The sequence below is a fragment of the Trichomycterus rosablanca genome, chromosome 15 (assembly GCF_030014385.1).
Source record: "Trichomycterus rosablanca isolate fTriRos1 chromosome 15, fTriRos1.hap1, whole genome shotgun sequence".
In the NCBI taxonomy this organism is placed as follows: Eukaryota; Metazoa; Chordata; class Actinopteri; order Siluriformes; family Trichomycteridae; genus Trichomycterus; species Trichomycterus rosablanca.
Genome location: NC_086002.1, coordinates 21,082,214 through 21,101,882, shown reverse-complemented (window position 1 = coordinate 21,101,882; position 19,669 = coordinate 21,082,214). Strand labels below are relative to the sequence as shown.

The window sequence follows — 19,669 nt, the reverse complement described above, 5'->3', positions numbered from 1 at the left end:
TGAAATGGTAAAATGAAAACATGTGACCATGTTGGTAAAAAAATTCTTGTAATGTCGTGTTTGGTTGTTCTCTCTTTCCTTCATTTTGCAGTGCAAGTGGCTGCTGATTGGTTGCAGCCTGTTCTCCACTGCAACCAATAACAGATATGTCCCCAATCCCAATCCGCTCCCTACTCACTCCGCCTCTCCACTCCACCTCCGTTTGCGCGTTCACGTGGAGTGCTCACCACATTAAGGGCTGTTCCAAAGTAATTAGGATGGAGGGGAAGTGAACTGTAAAACCCTTCAACAGCGAGTGAACACAAGAGCACTCTCGACCACGACACTCCACAGAAGTGCAGCTAGGAAAGGTGAATGGAGGAAACACCTTAAAAATGTAAAATATTATATTAAACTATCCTCATAAGGTGTTAGGGAAAATGTAGGCACAGTCTTCTTCAGTCTTTTTAAAGAAAGTGAACTTAAACTTCATAAATGGCAAAAAATAATTCTCAGTGGCTTTGGTGCATTTCTCACATCACTATTAACATTTGCACAACAGTAAGTGCATTTCTCAAAACAATTAGTACAAACTGCAAAACCTAGTTGATAACTTGCAAAAGCATGTCACTTGCTCAAAATGAAAAGTTCATTCCTCAAAAGCAAGTATTCATGTCAATAAAAGTGTCAGTGTCATCAAAATAAAAGTCCTGACTCCATTGTTTATGAACAAGATAGTCAAATGGCTTTGTCATGTTTTCATTATGACAGTTCACTCTGTAAGTGTTTTCCAGTGCAAAAAAGTCAGATCATGGTGACACTACCTGAAAATGCTCAAGACAGCACTATACACTATTAGCACACCCATCTGAAATCTACAGTTAAGTTACACATTACTGTATTTAGTGAGGTAAATGAGTACAAGACACTCAATATGTATGTTTCACATTTTTACTGAATATGCTCTTTGCAATTCTAATTTGTTCACAGCATTGTGCTATAGCAAAGTACAAACTTATTTACAACAAACATAAGAAACACCCTTTGGGTAGAGCTGTGCACAACTGTAAACAATATTGCAGTACATATTGGAACTGAATTGGAACATACAACATACACAGTACTGCAGAGAATTGTATGGAAGCAATTGATGCATGTCCAAAAGCATTTGTAATTTGTTGGAAGGAATGAGAAACTGCTACTATGATGTGCACAAATGACTAAATCTTGTGGAGGCTGAACTAACAGTTATGAGAATTTTAATTCTGATCAGAGAAATGCACCAAAGCAATTGAGAAAAACTGTAACACCATTTTTTGGAGAATTAAAACATAACTATACATTTGTACTAATTATAAAGTAGCAGGTTCTTGCGTCTCCTAAGCTCGTATTTCCGCTTGGAGATGCTGAAATGATAACGGAGCGCAAGACATGACGGCAATGCGAGAAAAGCATCTGTCTGTAGCCATGGTGACGACAGGTTCCTTATTCCACTCGAAAGCAAAGAGGGCGTCCCAGAGTTGACTCCTGAATTTAGACCCTCCCCTTAATTGGAAGCTCCCTTCACAGCACAGTGTGACTTCATATGGAGTGTGACTCTGTAGTGGAGTGTTAGTGAGGAGAGAACGGTTTGGGAAAGGCCGATGATGAAGTGACTAAACATAAGCAGTACAAGTGGCTGCTGATTGGTTGCAGCCTGTTCTCTACTGCAACCAATTACAATGTATACTTTTAAAGCACTGGTTAAGTAAATACAGCTACAGGCTATGTCAAGTCAAGTCAAGTCAACTTTATTTATATAGCGCTTTTTACAATAGACATTGTCACAAAGCAACTTTACAAAATCCATGACCAACAGATACAAAAACCCCTGTTGAGCAAGCCGAGGGCGACTGTGGCAAGGAAAAACTCCCTAAAAATTACAGGAAGAAACCTTGAGAGGAACCAGACTCAGCAGGGCCCATCCTTCTTGGGTGGTCTGGAGGAAACTTTAAATAAATACATAATTTACACAAAGCATATAAACACAGAATTAAATGAACTAAAAGTTATAACTGGTAATGAATAGATAAATAATCTTCAATAAAGTCTGTAGTGACTTCTTGTCAATCTTGGTGGAAATTACTCCAGACCCATCACATCCGGCAGGAACAGTGTCGTCGCCACGGCAGTCTCGACTTTAATCCTTAACCTTGGCGTGTAAACAGGTTCCCACCAGAATGCCCTTGGAGTAAAACAACAAAGAATGTAGTTAATAATGTACAATGCTAGTTGAGTAAAACAGTTTTACAGAGAGTTTTAGGCTCCGGCAGCCCTAATTATTACAGCATAACTAAAAGGGAGAGCGAGCAGGTAACAAGGTCATGAAGGCTTTCACAGGACATCAGCGCCCATCTCCCCACCGTCATCAAACCTGAGTGATCGGATAAGAGAGGCAGAACGACAGCAACCCAACATCCCTGATCACCACAAGTTTCTATGACCAAGAACCCCCAAGCTCTGCGCCTTTGTCTATATTACTCAAAAGCCTGAGAAAATAAATATGTTTTCAGTCTAGACTTAAACATTGAGACTCTGTCCGAATCCCGAACAGAGGCAGGAAGATTATTCCAAAGTTGTGGAGCTTTGTAAGAAAATGCTCTTCCACCAGCTGTGGTCTTTTTAATTTTAGGAACTATAAGTAACCCTGCATCTTGTGAACGAAGTGGACACGCTGGGTTGTAGTGATTAATAAGTTCACTCAGATACTGTGGAGCCAGACCATGTAGCGCTTTATAGGTTAGTAAAAGTATTTTGTAATCAATGCGGAATTTAATTGGCAGCCAGTGTAGAGATGATAGAACAGGACTAATATGATCAAATTTTTTAGTTCTAGTTAGCACTCGAGCTGCTGCATTTTGAACTAACTGGAGTTTGTTTATGGATCTACCAGAGCATCCAGTTAGAAGAGCATTACAATAATCTAACCGAGAAGTTATAAACGCATGGATCAGTTTTTCAGTGTCATTAACGGATAGTATATTTCTTATTTTAGAGATATTACGCAAATGATAGAAAGCAACTCTAGTAATATTATTAATGTGTGTATCAAAGGAAAGATCTGAATCTATTGTGACACCCAAGTTTTTTACATCTGGGCTAGGAGTAACAGAGAAAGTGTTTAGGTTTAGCACCAGGTTAGACAACTTGTCTCTTGTAGCTTTAGAGCCAACAAGTAAAACCTCAGTTTTATCTGAATTAAGTAAAAGAAAATTACACGACATCCTGTTTTTTATGTCGTTTACACAATCTTCAATCTTACTGATTGTGTCAGTATCATTTTGTGAAATTTTATGCCATGTTTATGAATAATTTCACCTAGTGCAAGCATATAGAGTGTAAATAATAGCGGTCCAAGTACCGACCCCTGTGGAACACCACACTTTACTTTTGTAGTTTCCGAGCATTTATTATTTACATAAACAAATTGCGAGTGGTCAGTCAGATATGATTGAAACCAAGAGAGTGCGAGTCCTTTAACACCTACTGTATTTTCTAGCCTCTCCAGTAAAATGTTATGATCGACCGTATCAAACGCTGCACTAAGATCTAATAGAACAAGAAAAGAGACACATCCATTATCAGAAGACATTAACAACTCGTTAACTCCTCTAATTAATGCGGTTTCGGTACTATGATTGGGTCTAAATCCTGATTGAAATTTTTCATGAATACAATTTTCATTCAAATAAGAACATAATTGTTTGGAAACGACTTTTTCTAATATTTTAGAAACAAAAGGAAGGTTTGAAATTGGCCTATAATTAGCTAGTACATGTGGATCAAGATTAGGTTTTTTAATCAGGGGTTTAATAACAGCACTTTTAAACAATTTAGGTACATACCCAAGGCTAAGGGATGCATTGATTAATGTAAGCAGGGGCTCTACAATAGCTGGGAGTAAATCTTTAAGTAAACGAGTTGGAACAGGATCGAGTATACACGATGATGACTTAGATGATTTAATCAACACAGTTGGTCCATGTCCACAAACAGGTCCATGTCCACGTCCACAACCCACCCTTATCCAGGCCCGTGGCAACGACATCGACCTAGCCAGCAGCCACATCCCAATACCACGACATCCCCACACCTCCTACCATTAAAGAGCGCAAAAAAGGGGGAGTATGGTCCCATAAAGAGTAGCACGCATAGTATTAATGAGAAAAGTAAACAAATTATAATAATCGGAACAGTGCGTATAGTTGCTCATATCTAGTTACCGGTCAGCGCTCATAAAGACGTTGCATCAGGGTCCAGAAACCGCCGAGCGTTTTGAATCACTTTGAGGACCGCTGGATATAGGAGAAAAGACTGAACACCTGCTTCTCTCATTGCTTTTCTCACCGCGCTGAAAGCACTGCGTTTCTTGGCCGTGGTTGGAGAGAAATCGGGGAAGAAACTCAGATTCGAGCTGTTCCATGTCAGCTGGCCGGAGCGATGGCACTCTTTGAGGATGAGATCCCGATCCTTGCAGCAAAGCAACTTGAAAATGAAAGCGCGAGGTCTGCCGTAATCCGCCGATGCTCTGGAATGAACGCGATGAGCTCGCTCCACTTCCAGCTCTTTGTTAACCAGCGCCGGTAGCCAAATCGGGAGCTGCCTTTTGATGAAGCCGATCAGGTCATCTTTTTCAGCACCCTCCAGCATACCAACCATGCGCAAGTTGTTACGCCTGCTCCGGTCTTGCATGTCGACCACTTTCTGTTCTAGGGCCTCCAAATGAGACGAATGCTCTAAAAGAAGTTTCTTCTGTTCTCTTTGCTCACCTGTAAGGTAGTCGAGCTTCGAACACATGTTCTGGATCGTAGACATGTGTGTTGCGAATTCCCCCCTCATTACCGAAATTTCAGCTAATATCGTTTGCTCTAAACGAGCGAGAGGATCCGCCATGTTGGTCTGAGGCAGCTGAGAGTTGGTCCACCTCACCAACCTGAGAGTTGGTCCACTTCACCTTTTTCTTTACCGGAGACGCATTTGGGGTAAGGTCCAACTTTTTTCTACTCGTGGACATCAGTAACAGAATTATCATCTGTCAGTAAAAATAATACAGGACCAAACTCTCAAAAAAGGGATGGAATGGGGGTGTCGTGTTGGGAGCTCTAACCGACCGCTGCCGAATCCATGTACGGCGTCACGTGACTCCCCAGATTAGAAATTTCTTGTGTATTTGTTGTAGGTCTTTGTATTTATTATACTGTTTTTATTTTATCTGCACTTGTGTATATCATATTGTTTTTCACTTATGTGTTCTGTGTTTTAACAGCATATTGGAAGGGTATATACAGTCAAGCTGGAAAGTCTGCACACCCCTTTTACCTTCTCCATGTTTAATTATGTTACAGACTCATTCTATAATTTTTTCTTCAGACATTAACACACAATCACCAATAAATACAAAGTGAAAACAGGGTTTAGAAAATAAGTAATTTTATTTTACAGACATAAATCCTTTATTTAGGGGTTACATATCTGTACACACCCTTAGCTTAAAGCTTGGATGATGCATGCTTGGCAGCAATTACAGCTTCAGTGCATCTTGGGAAAGAAGCTACGAGCTTGGCACACTTGTTTCTGGACATTCCTCTTGGCATATCCTTGCAAACTCCATCAGGTTGGATGGGGAGCATTTGTACACAGCCATTTTCATCTCCTTCCACAGATGCTCCACTGGATTCAGGTGTGGACTCTCAAGGACACGAACAGACTTTCTCTAAAGCCACTCCTTTGTTCTCTTTGGGTGTGTGCTTCGGGTCATTGTCAAGAGCACAAGCCTAAACTGAACACCAGTGATCTCTAATCCCTCAGATAAAACTGTATCTACAATCATTATTCATCAGTAGCTGATATAACCACATGGGTGAGGGATTATATTGGTAAACCTTTGTAGAGCACAACAATACGGAGTTACATGCACAAATGCAATTTAAAACTTTACTGTGTAAAAGAAGCCTTATGTCAGTGGTGTCCAAACTTTTTTCTAGGAGGGCCAGATTTGATAATGTGAAAGTACCCGGGAGACAACAGTCCCTGATGACATTATTTAAAATAATAAAATATGCATATAAATACGCTGTTATTTAATCATTTCACACAGCGAATAACAATCAAATGTACGCATTCAGGTGAACAAATCAGAACATACAGAAAAAGCTATCTGAATTTTTAACTGAACTTTAAAACTTTCAGAAACTCTGTAAAATAAGACGGGGTACATTTACAAAAATAAAACTTAACGTGGATTTATGTACTAAAAGAACGACACAGGAACTCTGAGTTTCTCTAAATTATTACTGGGCATAAGTTCTCTCCACCACTCAAATTCTTAGGTCGTTGTTTTAGTACAATACGTCACGTTACATTTTGTTCCCGTTAATCGTTGTTTGTACAACCTGTGTCGCTTTTATCACCTCAACGAGTCTCATTCACGGTTTTGTCACTTCTCATGAATGCGTACTTACAGTGCTGCTGCCACCAATTAGTAAAAAGGAGAATTGCATCTTAAATTAGTATAATTAATTTTTTTTTCTATTTGATTGTGCTAGCAGGCCACAACTAATGCAACTTAAGACAGAAGACGCTTCCAAAAGTGGTGTCAGGTTCCCAGTGCTCAGCAGTATCTGAGATGGACCATCAAACAAAGGAAACGTTTATTGTGGTCAGACAAATCAGTATTTCAGATATTTTTGGAAGAAATGAAGTAGATCTGGTAAAACATGTTAGTGCTTGTTTATTTTGGGTTTATATAGTTGGGTTTGGGTTTATATAATTTACATGAAAGTTTAAATGAACTGTGTTAGTGGATCCACCTAGTGACACAAAACCAAACCTACACCCACATCACCAGTTTCATACAACAGCATCAACTGTGTTATTCATAGTAATAAAATAATGAATAATAAAGTTTATACACAATTTAAACACAAAATGGTCGCACTGATAATTATTAATGATTTAAAACACTATTTTAAATAACTATATTAGTCTTTTATTAACTATTAAAATACTTAAGTTTAATTACTGGGTAAATAATGACTTCCATCCTAAAGCTTATTAATTATTGATATGAAGATTATAAAAACACAAATATAACACATTAATGTAATAAATACCTAATCTATAGTGCAACATGTTCTTTACTGCTCTATAGAGGCTTTATTAAGGTATAAAAGCATTTTTTATTTATTATATTTTTAAGTCCTATTTTTTGGAATACGTGTGTGTGTGTGTGTGTGTGTGTGATTGTACAATACACACACAGTAACCACATGTAATATGTAATTGTGTGTGTGTGTGTAATATGTAATTGTGTGTGTGTGTGTGTGTGTGTGTGTGTGTGTGTTTAATGATACTGAGTGTACAATACACACACAGTAATCACGTGTAATATGTAATTGTGTGTGTGTGTGTGTGTGTTTAATGATACTGAGTGTACAATACACACACAGTAACCACATGTAATATGTAATTGTGTGTGAGTGTGAGTGTGTGTGTGTTTAATGATACTGAGTGTACAATACACACACAGTAACCACATGTAATATGTAATTGTGTGTGTGTGTGTGTGTGTGTGTAATATGTGTGTGTGTGTGTGTGTGTGTGTGATTGGCTGTAAATGGAGTTGAAGTTGTTTCAGCTCCACTGTAGAACTGGGTGACGTCACAGTCGCTGTTCTGAGCTCCTCTATTAAATTCTGATGGAATAAAAGTTCGGGTTTGGTGAAGCTGCTCTGTTTTCACCTCTTCACTCATCATGGCTGAGAAACAGAAGAGACGTGAGAACCAACGTGCTTCTTTAATGCAGAGATTCTTTTGTTGGCCGGTTTGTCTGACCCGTCCTCGGACGTCTTCTCAGGACGACCTGAATGAGGACAGCAGACAGAAATACGATGTGGACAGAGAGAACAGGATCGTTATGGAGGGATTTCTGTTCAAGAGGGCCAGCAATGTGTTTAAGACATGGAACAGGTTTGTAGAAAGCTCAAGTGGATTCAAAACGTTTTGTTTTAATTAAATATCAGTATTTTTTATTCACTTATTCACTTAATTAACTGATCAAAATAAATAAATCCTCAGATAAAATATTATATTAGATAAAAACTTTCAAGTCCAGGTTGACATGAAATAAAGCACTGAACAAACCCTGATGTACTGAACAGTTTCATTCCTGCAGTAATATTGTCAGTAATATTCAGTAGCTGCAACTGTTTCTGTGTTTCTGTGTTTTTCTCTGCAGTCGCTGGTTTATGATTAAGGACAATCAGCTCATTTACAAGAGCAAGTCTAAGGTGAGTCACATGACCTTTTCCAACCTGATTTCATTGTCCTTGGTCAGGGTCTCGGGGGTCTGGTTACACTGGGAAACACTGGACACAAGGCAGGAATCACCTGAATAAAGTGCCAATCATCACAGGGGCTTCAGCCACCAATTCTGAGACGTGGCCCATGACGTCTGTGTCGATGTCTGGCTGGTCAATAGCACTGCTGGGATTTAAATCAGTTAGGGGTCACCACAGCAGATCATTCGTCTCAATCTTGTCCTGTCCTAAACACACTACTCTGTCCCTGCTCATGCAGAGCACCTCTCACTCACCCATTTAATTACCCACGTACACACAGAGGCATTTCAGGGTAGCCACTCCACCTTCTGCATGTTTTGGGGTTGTGTAAGGTAACCAAAGTACCTGGAGGAACCTCATATAGACACAAGAACACTTTACATTCATTAAAACTAAACATTATACAACATGAACTGTTAAAATGTGCTTTTAAGATCATCTGTTATTTTTGGTGTAAACTTTGTTTGTTTGTAACCAGCGTGAGGCGACTGTGCTGATAGAAGATGTGAGATTGTGTACGATTGAACACTGTGAGAACATCAGACACAGCTTTCACTTCCAGCTGGTTTCACCCACTAAGTGAGTGCTGTTTAATAATAATACTCATTTATATATATTACATTTGTAAACACCTTTCTCACACAAAATACATAAATCGTTTAATTAAAATGTGTGTGTGTGTGTGTGAAGGAGGTGTTTTTTGAAAGCTGATTCAGAGGAGATTGGACAGGCATGGATGAAAGTAATACAGAACATCATTACCAAGTCTGATGATGCTGACAGATCAGACAGCTCGGAGGTAACACCTTCTGAGAATCACTGAGACGTGTATATATCTAATGATGTAATAATACAGCAACAAAAAGTCTCTCATTTAAAAACATTAAGTGTGAATTGTGATGTTGTTCCCTGTATGATATTTTATCTGCATCTGTGTAACACCAGTATGATCTGTTTGATAGACACTAGACAGGAAGTCATCATCATCGTCTGCAGTTAGTTCAGACTCAGATCAGCATCAAAAAGCATCTGGATCTTCAGGTAATATTGAGATTACAGCTAAATCAAACCTTACTTGCAGACTTTAGCTTCAAAATAGCTGAACTGTTTCTGTTTGACTGTTTCTGTTTCACCTTCTTCCCTCGACACCTTCCTACCTTTGACCTTTAGCCTCTGTAGCTGAGATCAGCCTTGGTGAAGTGAACTTTGAATGTGCTGCTGAGTTGAATGACTCTGATGCCTCTGTTGAGAGTGGTGGTAAGTATAGTACATACAGCTCTTCAGGGGTTTGTTCTGTAGGTGCAGAAGAAGAAATCCTGAGCGATGAAGAAAGCCCAGAGGATCCAACCACCAGCGTTCATTTCTTCAACATCCTGAACCATGAAGGTCAGTTTAATCTCCACTAATTCCTGTAATAATATATTGTTGTACATCTGTTACCTGCTACATCAACCAATAGAGATTATATTACACCTGCAGAAATACAGAATACAGCCAAACACCACTGACAGCCTTTATATAACAGATATTTAGTACTGCTGATATGCTGTACATTTTCTATGTGAATTTGACTTAAATGGAATAAAAATCACTTTTACAGAGAGTTTTGATTGTTGCTACACTGTGGGAGAGCTGCTGGGAGAAGGAGGCTGTGGTGCGGTTTATGCTGGTGTTTGTAATGCAGATGGGAAACAGGTGAACATCAGCACATAAACACAAGACAGGAAATGTAGAGCATTATACATTAATAAGATACAATCAGAAGGAGAAATGTTCTATTTGGATGATGAGATTCTTTAACTAAACCCTAATGTTTATTATTATTACTTCTGTACAACTAAATCCACTAATTGTGTTTGTATTTGTGAACAGGTTGCTGTGAAATATGTGCTGAAGGACCCCCGCGACAGATTCATCACTATTGTAAGTTCATCTTTTTCTTTTACTAATAAAGTATCACAAAGACTCAACAAGGTTTAAACAAGATAAAAACCTTCATAGACCAGATCTAGACCAAAACTGTTGGTCCACTTACTGCCTTAGACCAGCCCAGATCTTTACTAACAGACCTGCTCATCATAGTTTAGACCTACTACTGATTCCAAACCTTGTCTGTTGTTCTATTAGCCTGGAGAGACGTACCCACTTCCTGCGGAGGTGGCGTTAATGAAGATGGTATCCAAGCCACCTCACTGTAATTCTGTGCTGAAATTACTGGATTGGTTTGACACGCCCGAGCACTACATCCTAATCCTGGAGCGACCCATCCCCTGTATGGACCTCTTTGACTTTATTCAGCAGTTCCCAATGAATGAAGCTGTGGCTCAGCTCATCATGTGGCAGGTGGTTCTGGCTGCAATTCACTGCCATGATTGTGGAGTTTTTCACCGGGACATCAAGCCAGAAAATCTTCTGGTGAACACAGAGACACTGGAGGTCAAGCTGATCGACTTTGGCTGTGGGGACTTACACAAGGAAACAGCGTACACCTCATTTTCAGGTAAGTTCCCCTCAGAAGTACTTAGTTACAGAATGAAATGGATTTGAGTGGAGAAGTATTTCTCTAAAGCATTTCTCCCTTTCACTCAGGCACTAAGTCATACGCTCCACCTGAGTGGATAGTTGAGAAGGAAATGTATGACTGCCCTGCTACTGTGTGGAGTCTGGGCGTACTCCTGCACACCATAGTTTGTGGAGAGATGCCGTTCGGGGATGAAGTGGAGATTGTTGATGGGGGCCTGGACTTTTTACCTGAACTTTCTGACAGTAAGAAAATGGAAGCAGCTCACATTAAGATCTAGAAACACACAGTCTGTAAAACCTGCATGAAAACATGATTTAAAAAGTTTGATCAAGTTTATATTGTCATTACGATGATAGAAAGTGTAAATAAGAAATCTAGTTTTAAATACAACAACATTTTAATATCATTTTATCACTGCACACAGCATGCTACCATCTGATAAGTAGGTGTCTGGAGAAACAGCCTGAAAAACGTCTCAGCCTTAAAGAAATCCTTCAGCATGAGTGGTTTACAGAGAACAGTATGAGGTTAGGGTTAGTAAGAATGAAACAGACTTAATAAGTTAAAAGATCTAAAAGATCTTGTAATATGGTCTAGATCACAGAGAATACTAACAAAGATTGTAAAGCTAATATAATTAGGATAAGTAGAAGTAATAACATGAAACAATTAAAATATTGATTGTATTTTGTGTTTCTGTAATGTAATTTCTTGTGTGTTTATTCTACAGGCATCTGCGTGGATGAAGATTATAGAAAGAAGACTGTGTGTGTGAAAGACCTTAAATAAAAATAAAGGTTATTGTGTAAATAACACCTGGTTTCAATGTAGTTTCATGTAACAATCACTGTGAATGTGAAGAAGATTCCTCAAGTTCTCAGAGACAAAATGATTAACAAATCACATGAACTGAAAGAGCTACAGAGCCACGACACAAATATTTTGTTAGTTCAGCTAGTTTATAATTGATCAAATATCTGTTAGTGTGAGAATTTATAAGTAAAAAGTTTCTGGAACCACAAATTGTTCCCAGACCTCTGCACCACACACTAGATTTAAACAATCACTTAAAATAGATTTAGGTCGAACCAAAAACAGCAAAAACACAAATAATAAACAATTAACTACACAATCTCACTCAGCTCATTCTCCAATGGTTACCAGACCCACTGCAACCCTGACCAAGATAAAGCTTTGGTAAAACAGACTATGAATGAATGAATACAGAATAGTGCCACAAACCATCATCGTGCCTTTGTTAAAGAAGTGGTCAGTGTCCTGCCTCAACCACTATCGTCCTGTAGCTCTCACACCTCTTGTCATGAAGTGCTTTGAGAAACTCGTCATTAAGCATGTTAAGACCCCGCTGTCCCCCTCAATGGACCCACTGCAGTTCATGTATCATACCAACCGCTCAACAGATGATGCCATAGCCACCACACCTCATCTGGCTCTAACACATGTGGACAGAAATGACACATCTGTATGTTAGGATGCTGTTTAACTTCAGCTCAGCATTCAACACCATCATTCCTCAGCATCTGATTGGACAGCTGAGCTCACTGGGCCTGAACACCTCTCTCTGCAACTGCACACTCATACACAAACACACACAATAGACACACGTATACATAGACATGCACACATACACATGCTCACACACGTATACATAGACACGCTCACACACGTATACATAGACATGCACACCAACAAACTCACATGCACACACACTCATATATACATCCACACTTAGATTCTGACACACAATTACGCTTACACAAATACACATGTGTTTTACCCCTGATGTTTTCTCAGTTAGAACTTTTACTGGAATGAATGAACAAATACATAAACCATTTACTCACATCTTAGCTACAGTACTCAAACATTTTAGCTACAATTCTCAACGTCAGATGCAAAAGTATATTTGTTACACTTATATAACAAAGAAACAAAAAATACAATACCCTTTTAAAGGATGTCTATGATACATGTCTATTATACATAGCACTCATATAATATACTGTACAATAGACTACATGTCTATTATAATGTTCCAAAATCATAACATCATATATATATTATAATATACAACTCATGAACAATGTTTTCCTGAGATATTTATCACTTCCAACACTGGTAAGAAATGTGAAACTAAAACTGAGTTAACTCTCATTAAACTGACATGACTTACTACATGTCAATGTACAAATAATTTGCAAATACATTTATTAACATGCACATGTGGATTCACAAAATGGTGACTGCATTACAATTAGCCATGAGTTTAATGCAGCTAACGAGCTGGGGCTTCATTCATTCACACACACACACACACACACACACACACACTTCGCTACGCGTCGTGCCGAAAACGTCATCCCCGTGATAAAATTGCAGTAACGCACGGCCTCTCGTGGCTTATTGCTTTAATATATATATATATATATATATATATACAGTGTATCACAAAAGTGAGTACACCCCTCACATTTCTGCAGATATTTAAGTATATCTTTTCATGGGACAACACTGACAAAATGACACTTTGACACAATGAAAAGTAGTCTGTGTGCAGCTTATATAACAGTGTAAATTTATTCTTCCCTCAAAATAACTCAATATACAGCCATTAATGTCTAAACCACCTATACCACCTACTATTGACACTTTGGGCACAATTTGGACATGTTCACTGTGGGGTGTACTCACTTATGTTGCCAGCTATTTAGACATTAATGGCTGTGTGTTGAGTTATTTTCAGAAGACAGTAAATCTACACTGCTATACAAGCTGTACACTGACTACTCTAAGTTATATCCAAGTTTCATGTCTATAGTGTTGTCCCATGAAAAGATATAATGAAATATTTGCAGAAATGTGAGGGGTGTACTCACTTTTGTGATACACTGTATATATATACACAACATACAGTATGTGTCGTCCCTGAGCACACTCCTCACGTGTTGAAATTCCACATAGTGTGTGTCGTTTTTAACACATTTCTTTTTAGAGTGTAGGGTTACCAACCACCCCGTAAAATACAGAATCGTTCTTTATTTGGAGACTAAACGCCACGTTCCGTATTGAACTGATACAGGATGAGCTTTGTATGAAACAGAAGGATACTGCTGCTACCGTGGAAATTAGAAAGCGTTTGGTTATTATATTAAGTATTCGCTTTAATTCTTAGTAACGGTGTGTGTGAGCAGGTTTATCAGCATAACAACCTGTTTAATACACCGCTGTATGAGTAGCGCAGTGGGCAGAGTGCCTTGTTTTGCCTAAAATATGGATCTGACTTATTATTATAAAGAATGACAATAATATTTGTTAAACACCCTAAATAAAACATATTGATAATGTTCTCATGACGGTGTAAGACACGTTATATTTTGTAAAGGTGCAACCCTATAACCACCCCCCTCCTCCCCCACTCAGCTATTTTCAGCACAATCAGGAAAAACTTCAAAAGCTTTAATGTGGCTTCATCTGCACATCACTATTGTTTAGCGTTACCATCACAAACTCCGTTCACTTCATCCCTGCAAAACAGTTTGATTGGCAACAGGTAAGCAATGAGCACTTCCTGTGTATTGTACCTACCCTTTCCGTCAGATCGGCCGTTTGTAAATTTGTTTCGGCATTGGTAAAAGTGTTTCAGCTCTTGTAAATTTGTTTTCTAAAATGTTAAATTGTTTTGCACTTCTTGGCCACTGTAGCTTTTCCTCAGTAAATTGGTCCACAATCGATTTGATGTATTACACATGATTTTTTTCTGCAACTAAAGTGTAATTTTAATAATTTTGCAGTTTTAAACATGTAAAATGTATTGTACAATTAGGTGGGACAAAGAAACATGACAATGTAGCCCAAAAAATAACCCATACTAGGATATAAGACAGAGTGGGAGAATAGAGCAGTGTATGATAAAATTTAAGTTAAATTGGAATAAAACAAACAAAATGCTTTAGAAACCTTTTAGTGATTGTGAAAGTAGCATTAGAGACAAGTTAGGGGAAAAAATGTACAACTAAAACACCTGCAGCGGTGTAGGAGTTTTTATTGAAGGTAAATAAAACCTGTGGGTTAAATAGTGTTTAAAAATGTGTAATATATACATGGACAATGCTTGTGTTTGTTGCTAGCTTTTACAGGTGTGTGTGTGTGCGTGTGTGTGAGAGAGATAGAGATCCATGTGTTGTTTTAAAAATGTGAGTCAGTATATGTGAACTTAAAGCTGACACGGGGATGTTCTGTAGAACTTACAGCACAAATGAGTAGAACTAACAGAAATAAATGTCAGTGTATTGTAATATTCTTCTTATTATCTTCATCATTATTCTAAATTATTATGTTTATTATTATTTTTTCCATTTGTTCTTTCAGCTATGACAGTTAAGCACCCTGGACTCGACCTAGTCCTGCTTGGTAACTGTGTTTTACTTCGCACTAAACAGCCTATTTTTCTAGTAGAAAATGAAGCTCACATCCGCTTATAAATGCATGTGGAAAACACCAAGGTCTGGTTTGCTCTTTTCAGCCTGTGTCTACAAGAAGATCGGGTTTCCTCAGCATATTTTTACGTGTAATAAGATGTGAAATGTGCGCTGCGTCGCTTTACGCATCAGGAGCGGTGTGCTGTTTTAGCAGAACACAAGGAAACAGAGCATCGTTAGGTTCCCTTTGCGGGCTTTTACATGAACGAGAGAACTTATGTTCGGCCGACGTGCACTTTATTACCTCGTATTTTATATCAGGACTTGTATTTTAATCATTATTTGCCATGAGAAAACACAAGTGCGCATGTGTCACGGAAGCACACAGACGCTGCGCTGGCCGAGTTGAGTCTACACAGTTCTCATGTGTGCTATAAAGCCCCGCCCCCTCTCGTAAGAGGGAGGAGTCTCTGTACAACAGAGCACAGCGCTTCACTCGCTCTTTCTTAGCGCCGTTTTAGCTCCAACAACGATGGTAGAAGAAGCTCCAGCACCGGCCAGCTCGGCCCCCGCCAAGGCTCCTAAAAAGAAGACCGCGGCCAAACCCAAGAAAGCGGGTCCCAGCGTCGGCGAGCTGATCGTCAAAGCTGTTTCCGCTTCCAAGGAGAGGAGCGGCGTGTCCCTGGCCGCCCTGAAGAAAGCTCTGTCTGCAGGTGGATACGACGTGGAGAAGAACAACTCCCGCGTCAAACTCGCCGTCAAAAGCCTGGTGACCAAGGACATCCTGGTGCAGACCAAGGGCACCGGCGCCTCAGGATCTTTCAAGCTCAACAAGAAGCAGACCGAGGCGAAGAAACCCGCGGCCAAAAAAGCCGCCGCTCCTAAAGTGAAAAAGGCCGCAAAGAAACCCAAGAAGGTAACAGCCAAGAAGCCCGCAGCTAAGAAGTCCCCCAAGAAGGCCAAGAAACCCGCTGCTGCCTCTAAAAAAGCCACCAAGAGCCCCAAGAAGGCAGCCTCATCGTTTTACGTCACCCACATTCCTCAGATAGAGCAAGTATCAAGAAATTGCTGGCTTTGCTACAAAAAATTCAAAAAAGAAAATAAAACAAAGATTGCATGCATGGCTCCTGAGTGCCAAGGTAGAAGATTTTGTTTAGTTGGCAATCGAAACTGTTTTCAGTCTTGGCATTCTAGCGAAGGAGATGAGTTTCGCAGTTAGACCTACACAGGGCTTCTGTCTTCTACTGTCAGTCCCTCTCATCTTTCCTCAACCCCTGTGTTTGTGTATATGTTCTTTGTTTCTCTTTCTCTTCACAGGTCAAAGTTCAGTGTGCATTGTTCATTGGAAGGAGGTAATTTGTACGATTTATTTTTTCCCTTTCTATTTATCTTTACATATATATATTTATACAGTATATATCACTTGCAGTAGCAAAACCAACAATTTAGACGATTAAAAGTGGTGCAACAAACGTGTTTGTGTAGAACACATGGAACAAAAATTACAATAATACTAATAATAACAATAATAAGCAAAATTAACGAACTAATCAAGAATATTTTTTTAGAAAGGTATATACTTTAAATGCGATTGTAGGCTGTGTTTTAAAAGCACAAAGAAACAAAAGGAAAGTATTATAAATCCCGCCAACAGCATGGAGGAAATACTGTGTTTTCTGAAACGAGGCAGCAGCAGAACGCCGACCAGTAAGCGACATTTGATGTAAGCACGTTCGTCCAATGAGAAAAGTGCTTCATCAAGACGCCCAATGAGCGCGGATCGGCTCAAGAGCGTGTTGGGCGGGCTAACATATTCTGTCCTACAGTTGGTGAAGTGCAGAGTTTCAGACGCGATGGCAAGAACCAAGCAGACCGCTCGTAAATCCACCGGTGGTAAGGCGCCGAGGAAGCAGCTCGCCACTAAGGCTGCCCGCAAGAGCGCCCCGGCTACTGGCGGTGTGAAGAAACCTCACCGTTACAGGCCAGGTACCGTGGCTCTGCGTGAAATCCGCCGTTATCAGAAGTCCACTGAGCTGCTCATCCGCAAGCTGCCCTTCCAGCGCCTGGTTAGAGAGATCGCTCAGGACTTTAAGACCGATCTGCGCTTCCAGAGTTCTGCCGTCATGGCTCTGCAGGAGGCCAGTGAGGCTTACCTGGTCGGTCTGTTCGAGGACACTAACCTGTGCGCCATCCATGCCAAGAGGGTGACCATCATGCCTAAGGACATCCAGCTGGCCCGCCGTATTCGCGGAGAGCGTGCTTAAACGAACCCACTCCATCCAGTTATCCTCAAAGGCTCTTTTAAGAGCCACTTACATGCTTCCACTGAAATGGGCACTTTTCATAACTTTTTTTATTTATTAATTATTCCATTGTGTGTGCGTGTTCCGAGTTATAATTTAGTTATATTTATCAGTTATAAATATTAGGAAAAACTGTTTAAAGTGTTTTTTTGTGTGTGTAGAGATGGTTAACACGGTTACATAAGTACAGCAGATTAAAGATTGGCAGGTGGTGTCTTATAACACATGATTAATAATGTTTATAGTGGTGTATGTTTATGGGGTTCTATAAAGCATTGAGTTAATAAGAGTAATATAGTCGTTATGAGTAGTAGAGTAACGCATAAGGCATAAGCAGAATATTGAATGTTTACCATAAGACTGGTTATTGTAATAATGGTAATAAAACAACCGTATTCACAATGATGCTTTTTCTAATTTGGTAATTCATGTGTTTGAGCCGCCACTGTGTGTGTGTGTAACCCTAACCTTTGTCCTCTGAGTCCCGCAGCACCGACTCCCATTTCTGACGGGGTTTTGTCTCCGTTTGCAGGTTCTCCGGCTGGCACTCACACTCAGGCTGGCACTCATTGTGCTCGCTACCTGATCTGAAGGCATGAGGACCCAGGTGTGGTTCTTCACCTCCAGGTGCGCCTTGTGTTCCTAGGCAGCACAGATGATATCTGTTGAGTCCAATTTAAGCCCAACTTCCTTCTAACCCTAATTAGGATAACCCCAAGTTATTTCTAACCTAAACTATGATAACCCCAACAGGTTTTTAACCCTAATTAGGAAAACCTAAACATGTATCTAACCCAAATTAAGATAACCCAGGAATACATGGCACCAGTTTACCATGGTCAGCACTGCCCTGGAGCACACAATGCAGTACACTTACCTTGGTCTCATCATTACATTTACATTTTCAGCATTTAGCAGACGCCTTTATCCAAAGCGACGTACAGTTACAGTATACAATCTGAGCAATTGAGGGTTAAGGACCTTGCTCAAGGGCCCAACAGCAGCAACCTGGCAGTGGTGGGGCTTGAACCAGCAACCTTCTGATTACTAGTCCAGTACCCTAACCACTAGACCACAGCTGTACTCATTACTGCATCAGGGAGTTTCAGCATGGCAGTGAATGCACTAAAGGAAAAAGCTGGCAGAGGCCTGTACACAATCAGAAGGAGATTTATAACATTGACATTCCCACCTCAATGGAGTAAATTATTTGTTAGTGTGATACAGCCTGTTGCACTGTACGGGAGTGAAGTATGGAGTCCACTCAATTTTCCCAGTTCTATTAAATGGGACAAACATCCAACAGAAACCCTGCATGTTGATTTCTGTAGAATGATTTTATAAGTCCAAAGGAAAACACAGACCATCGCCTGCAGGGCAGAAATAGGCCGAATATAAACATACAAAAAAGATCTCTACGTTTCTTGACAGAAAAGGACAGAAAAACTAGCACCACTTGCCACACATGTAAGAAACACATCTGCAAGGAGCACACTAAAACAATCACATACTGTGATATATGCATGTAAACAACACACACATGCACACACACACATGCACACACACAAAATATTGTTTTTATGTTCAATTTATAGTTTAATTTTCAATTTACACCTGCTGTTCTGAGTAAAATAAAGTTGGTTTTATGAAAAAGGGAAAAAATCTATACGGGTCAAAATTGACCCATAGCAGCACTGATGTCACTATACAGTAGATAATAATGTTTAGATAAAAAAAAAAAAATACAAACAATATTTGCTCAGTGTGCTCTGATATTAGTCTGTTAGACTCAGATAATATCCTTACATTGTTTCTTCACTATAGGAAATTCACTACAATGTATTTAAACAGCTTTTTTTATTGAAAATGAGGTATATTGTGAGATGAAAAGTTTATGGAGCCAAAAAAATAAAATTAAAAACAGTGTTTACATGGATTTAAATACAAACTAAGTTATCTATCAGGTGAGAAACAACATTGGATGATAACTATTGTTTTTGAGTATTTTTTGAGGCTGTTTTAAATCGGGTCAAATTTGACCCGCTAA

The 19,669-nt window shown here is 39.4% G+C and overlaps 4 protein-coding genes across 4 annotated transcripts in view; 3 read left to right on the top strand and 1 right to left on the bottom strand.

Annotated features, from left to right (window-relative positions):
- Window positions 1-19,669, bottom strand: part of LOC134328786 (uncharacterized) — a 765,451-nt gene that overhangs the window by 513,636 nt on the left and 232,146 nt on the right. The window lies entirely within an intron of this gene.
- The window catches only part of LOC134329498 (zinc finger protein 420-like), a 150,033-nt gene that overhangs the window by 105,489 nt on the left and 24,875 nt on the right, over window positions 1-19,669 (top strand). The window lies entirely within an intron of this gene.
- The window catches only part of LOC134328810 (histone H1-like), a 52,516-nt gene continuing 48,657 nt past the window's right edge, over window positions 15,811-19,669 (top strand). The window contains exon 1 of the mRNA XM_063010039.1: window positions 15,811-16,671. Coding sequence (XP_062866109.1) covers window positions 15,852-16,538 — 687 coding nt within the window. The 5' untranslated portion in view covers window positions 15,811-15,851 and the 3' untranslated portion in view covers window positions 16,539-16,671. The remainder of the gene's footprint in view (window positions 16,672-19,669) is intronic.
- Window positions 17,162-17,583, top strand: LOC134329080 (histone H3). Its single transcript, XM_063010326.1, has one exon. The coding sequence runs from the start codon at window positions 17,173-17,175 to the stop codon at window positions 17,581-17,583; it is 411 nt and encodes a 136-aa protein (XP_062866396.1). The 5' UTR covers window positions 17,162-17,172.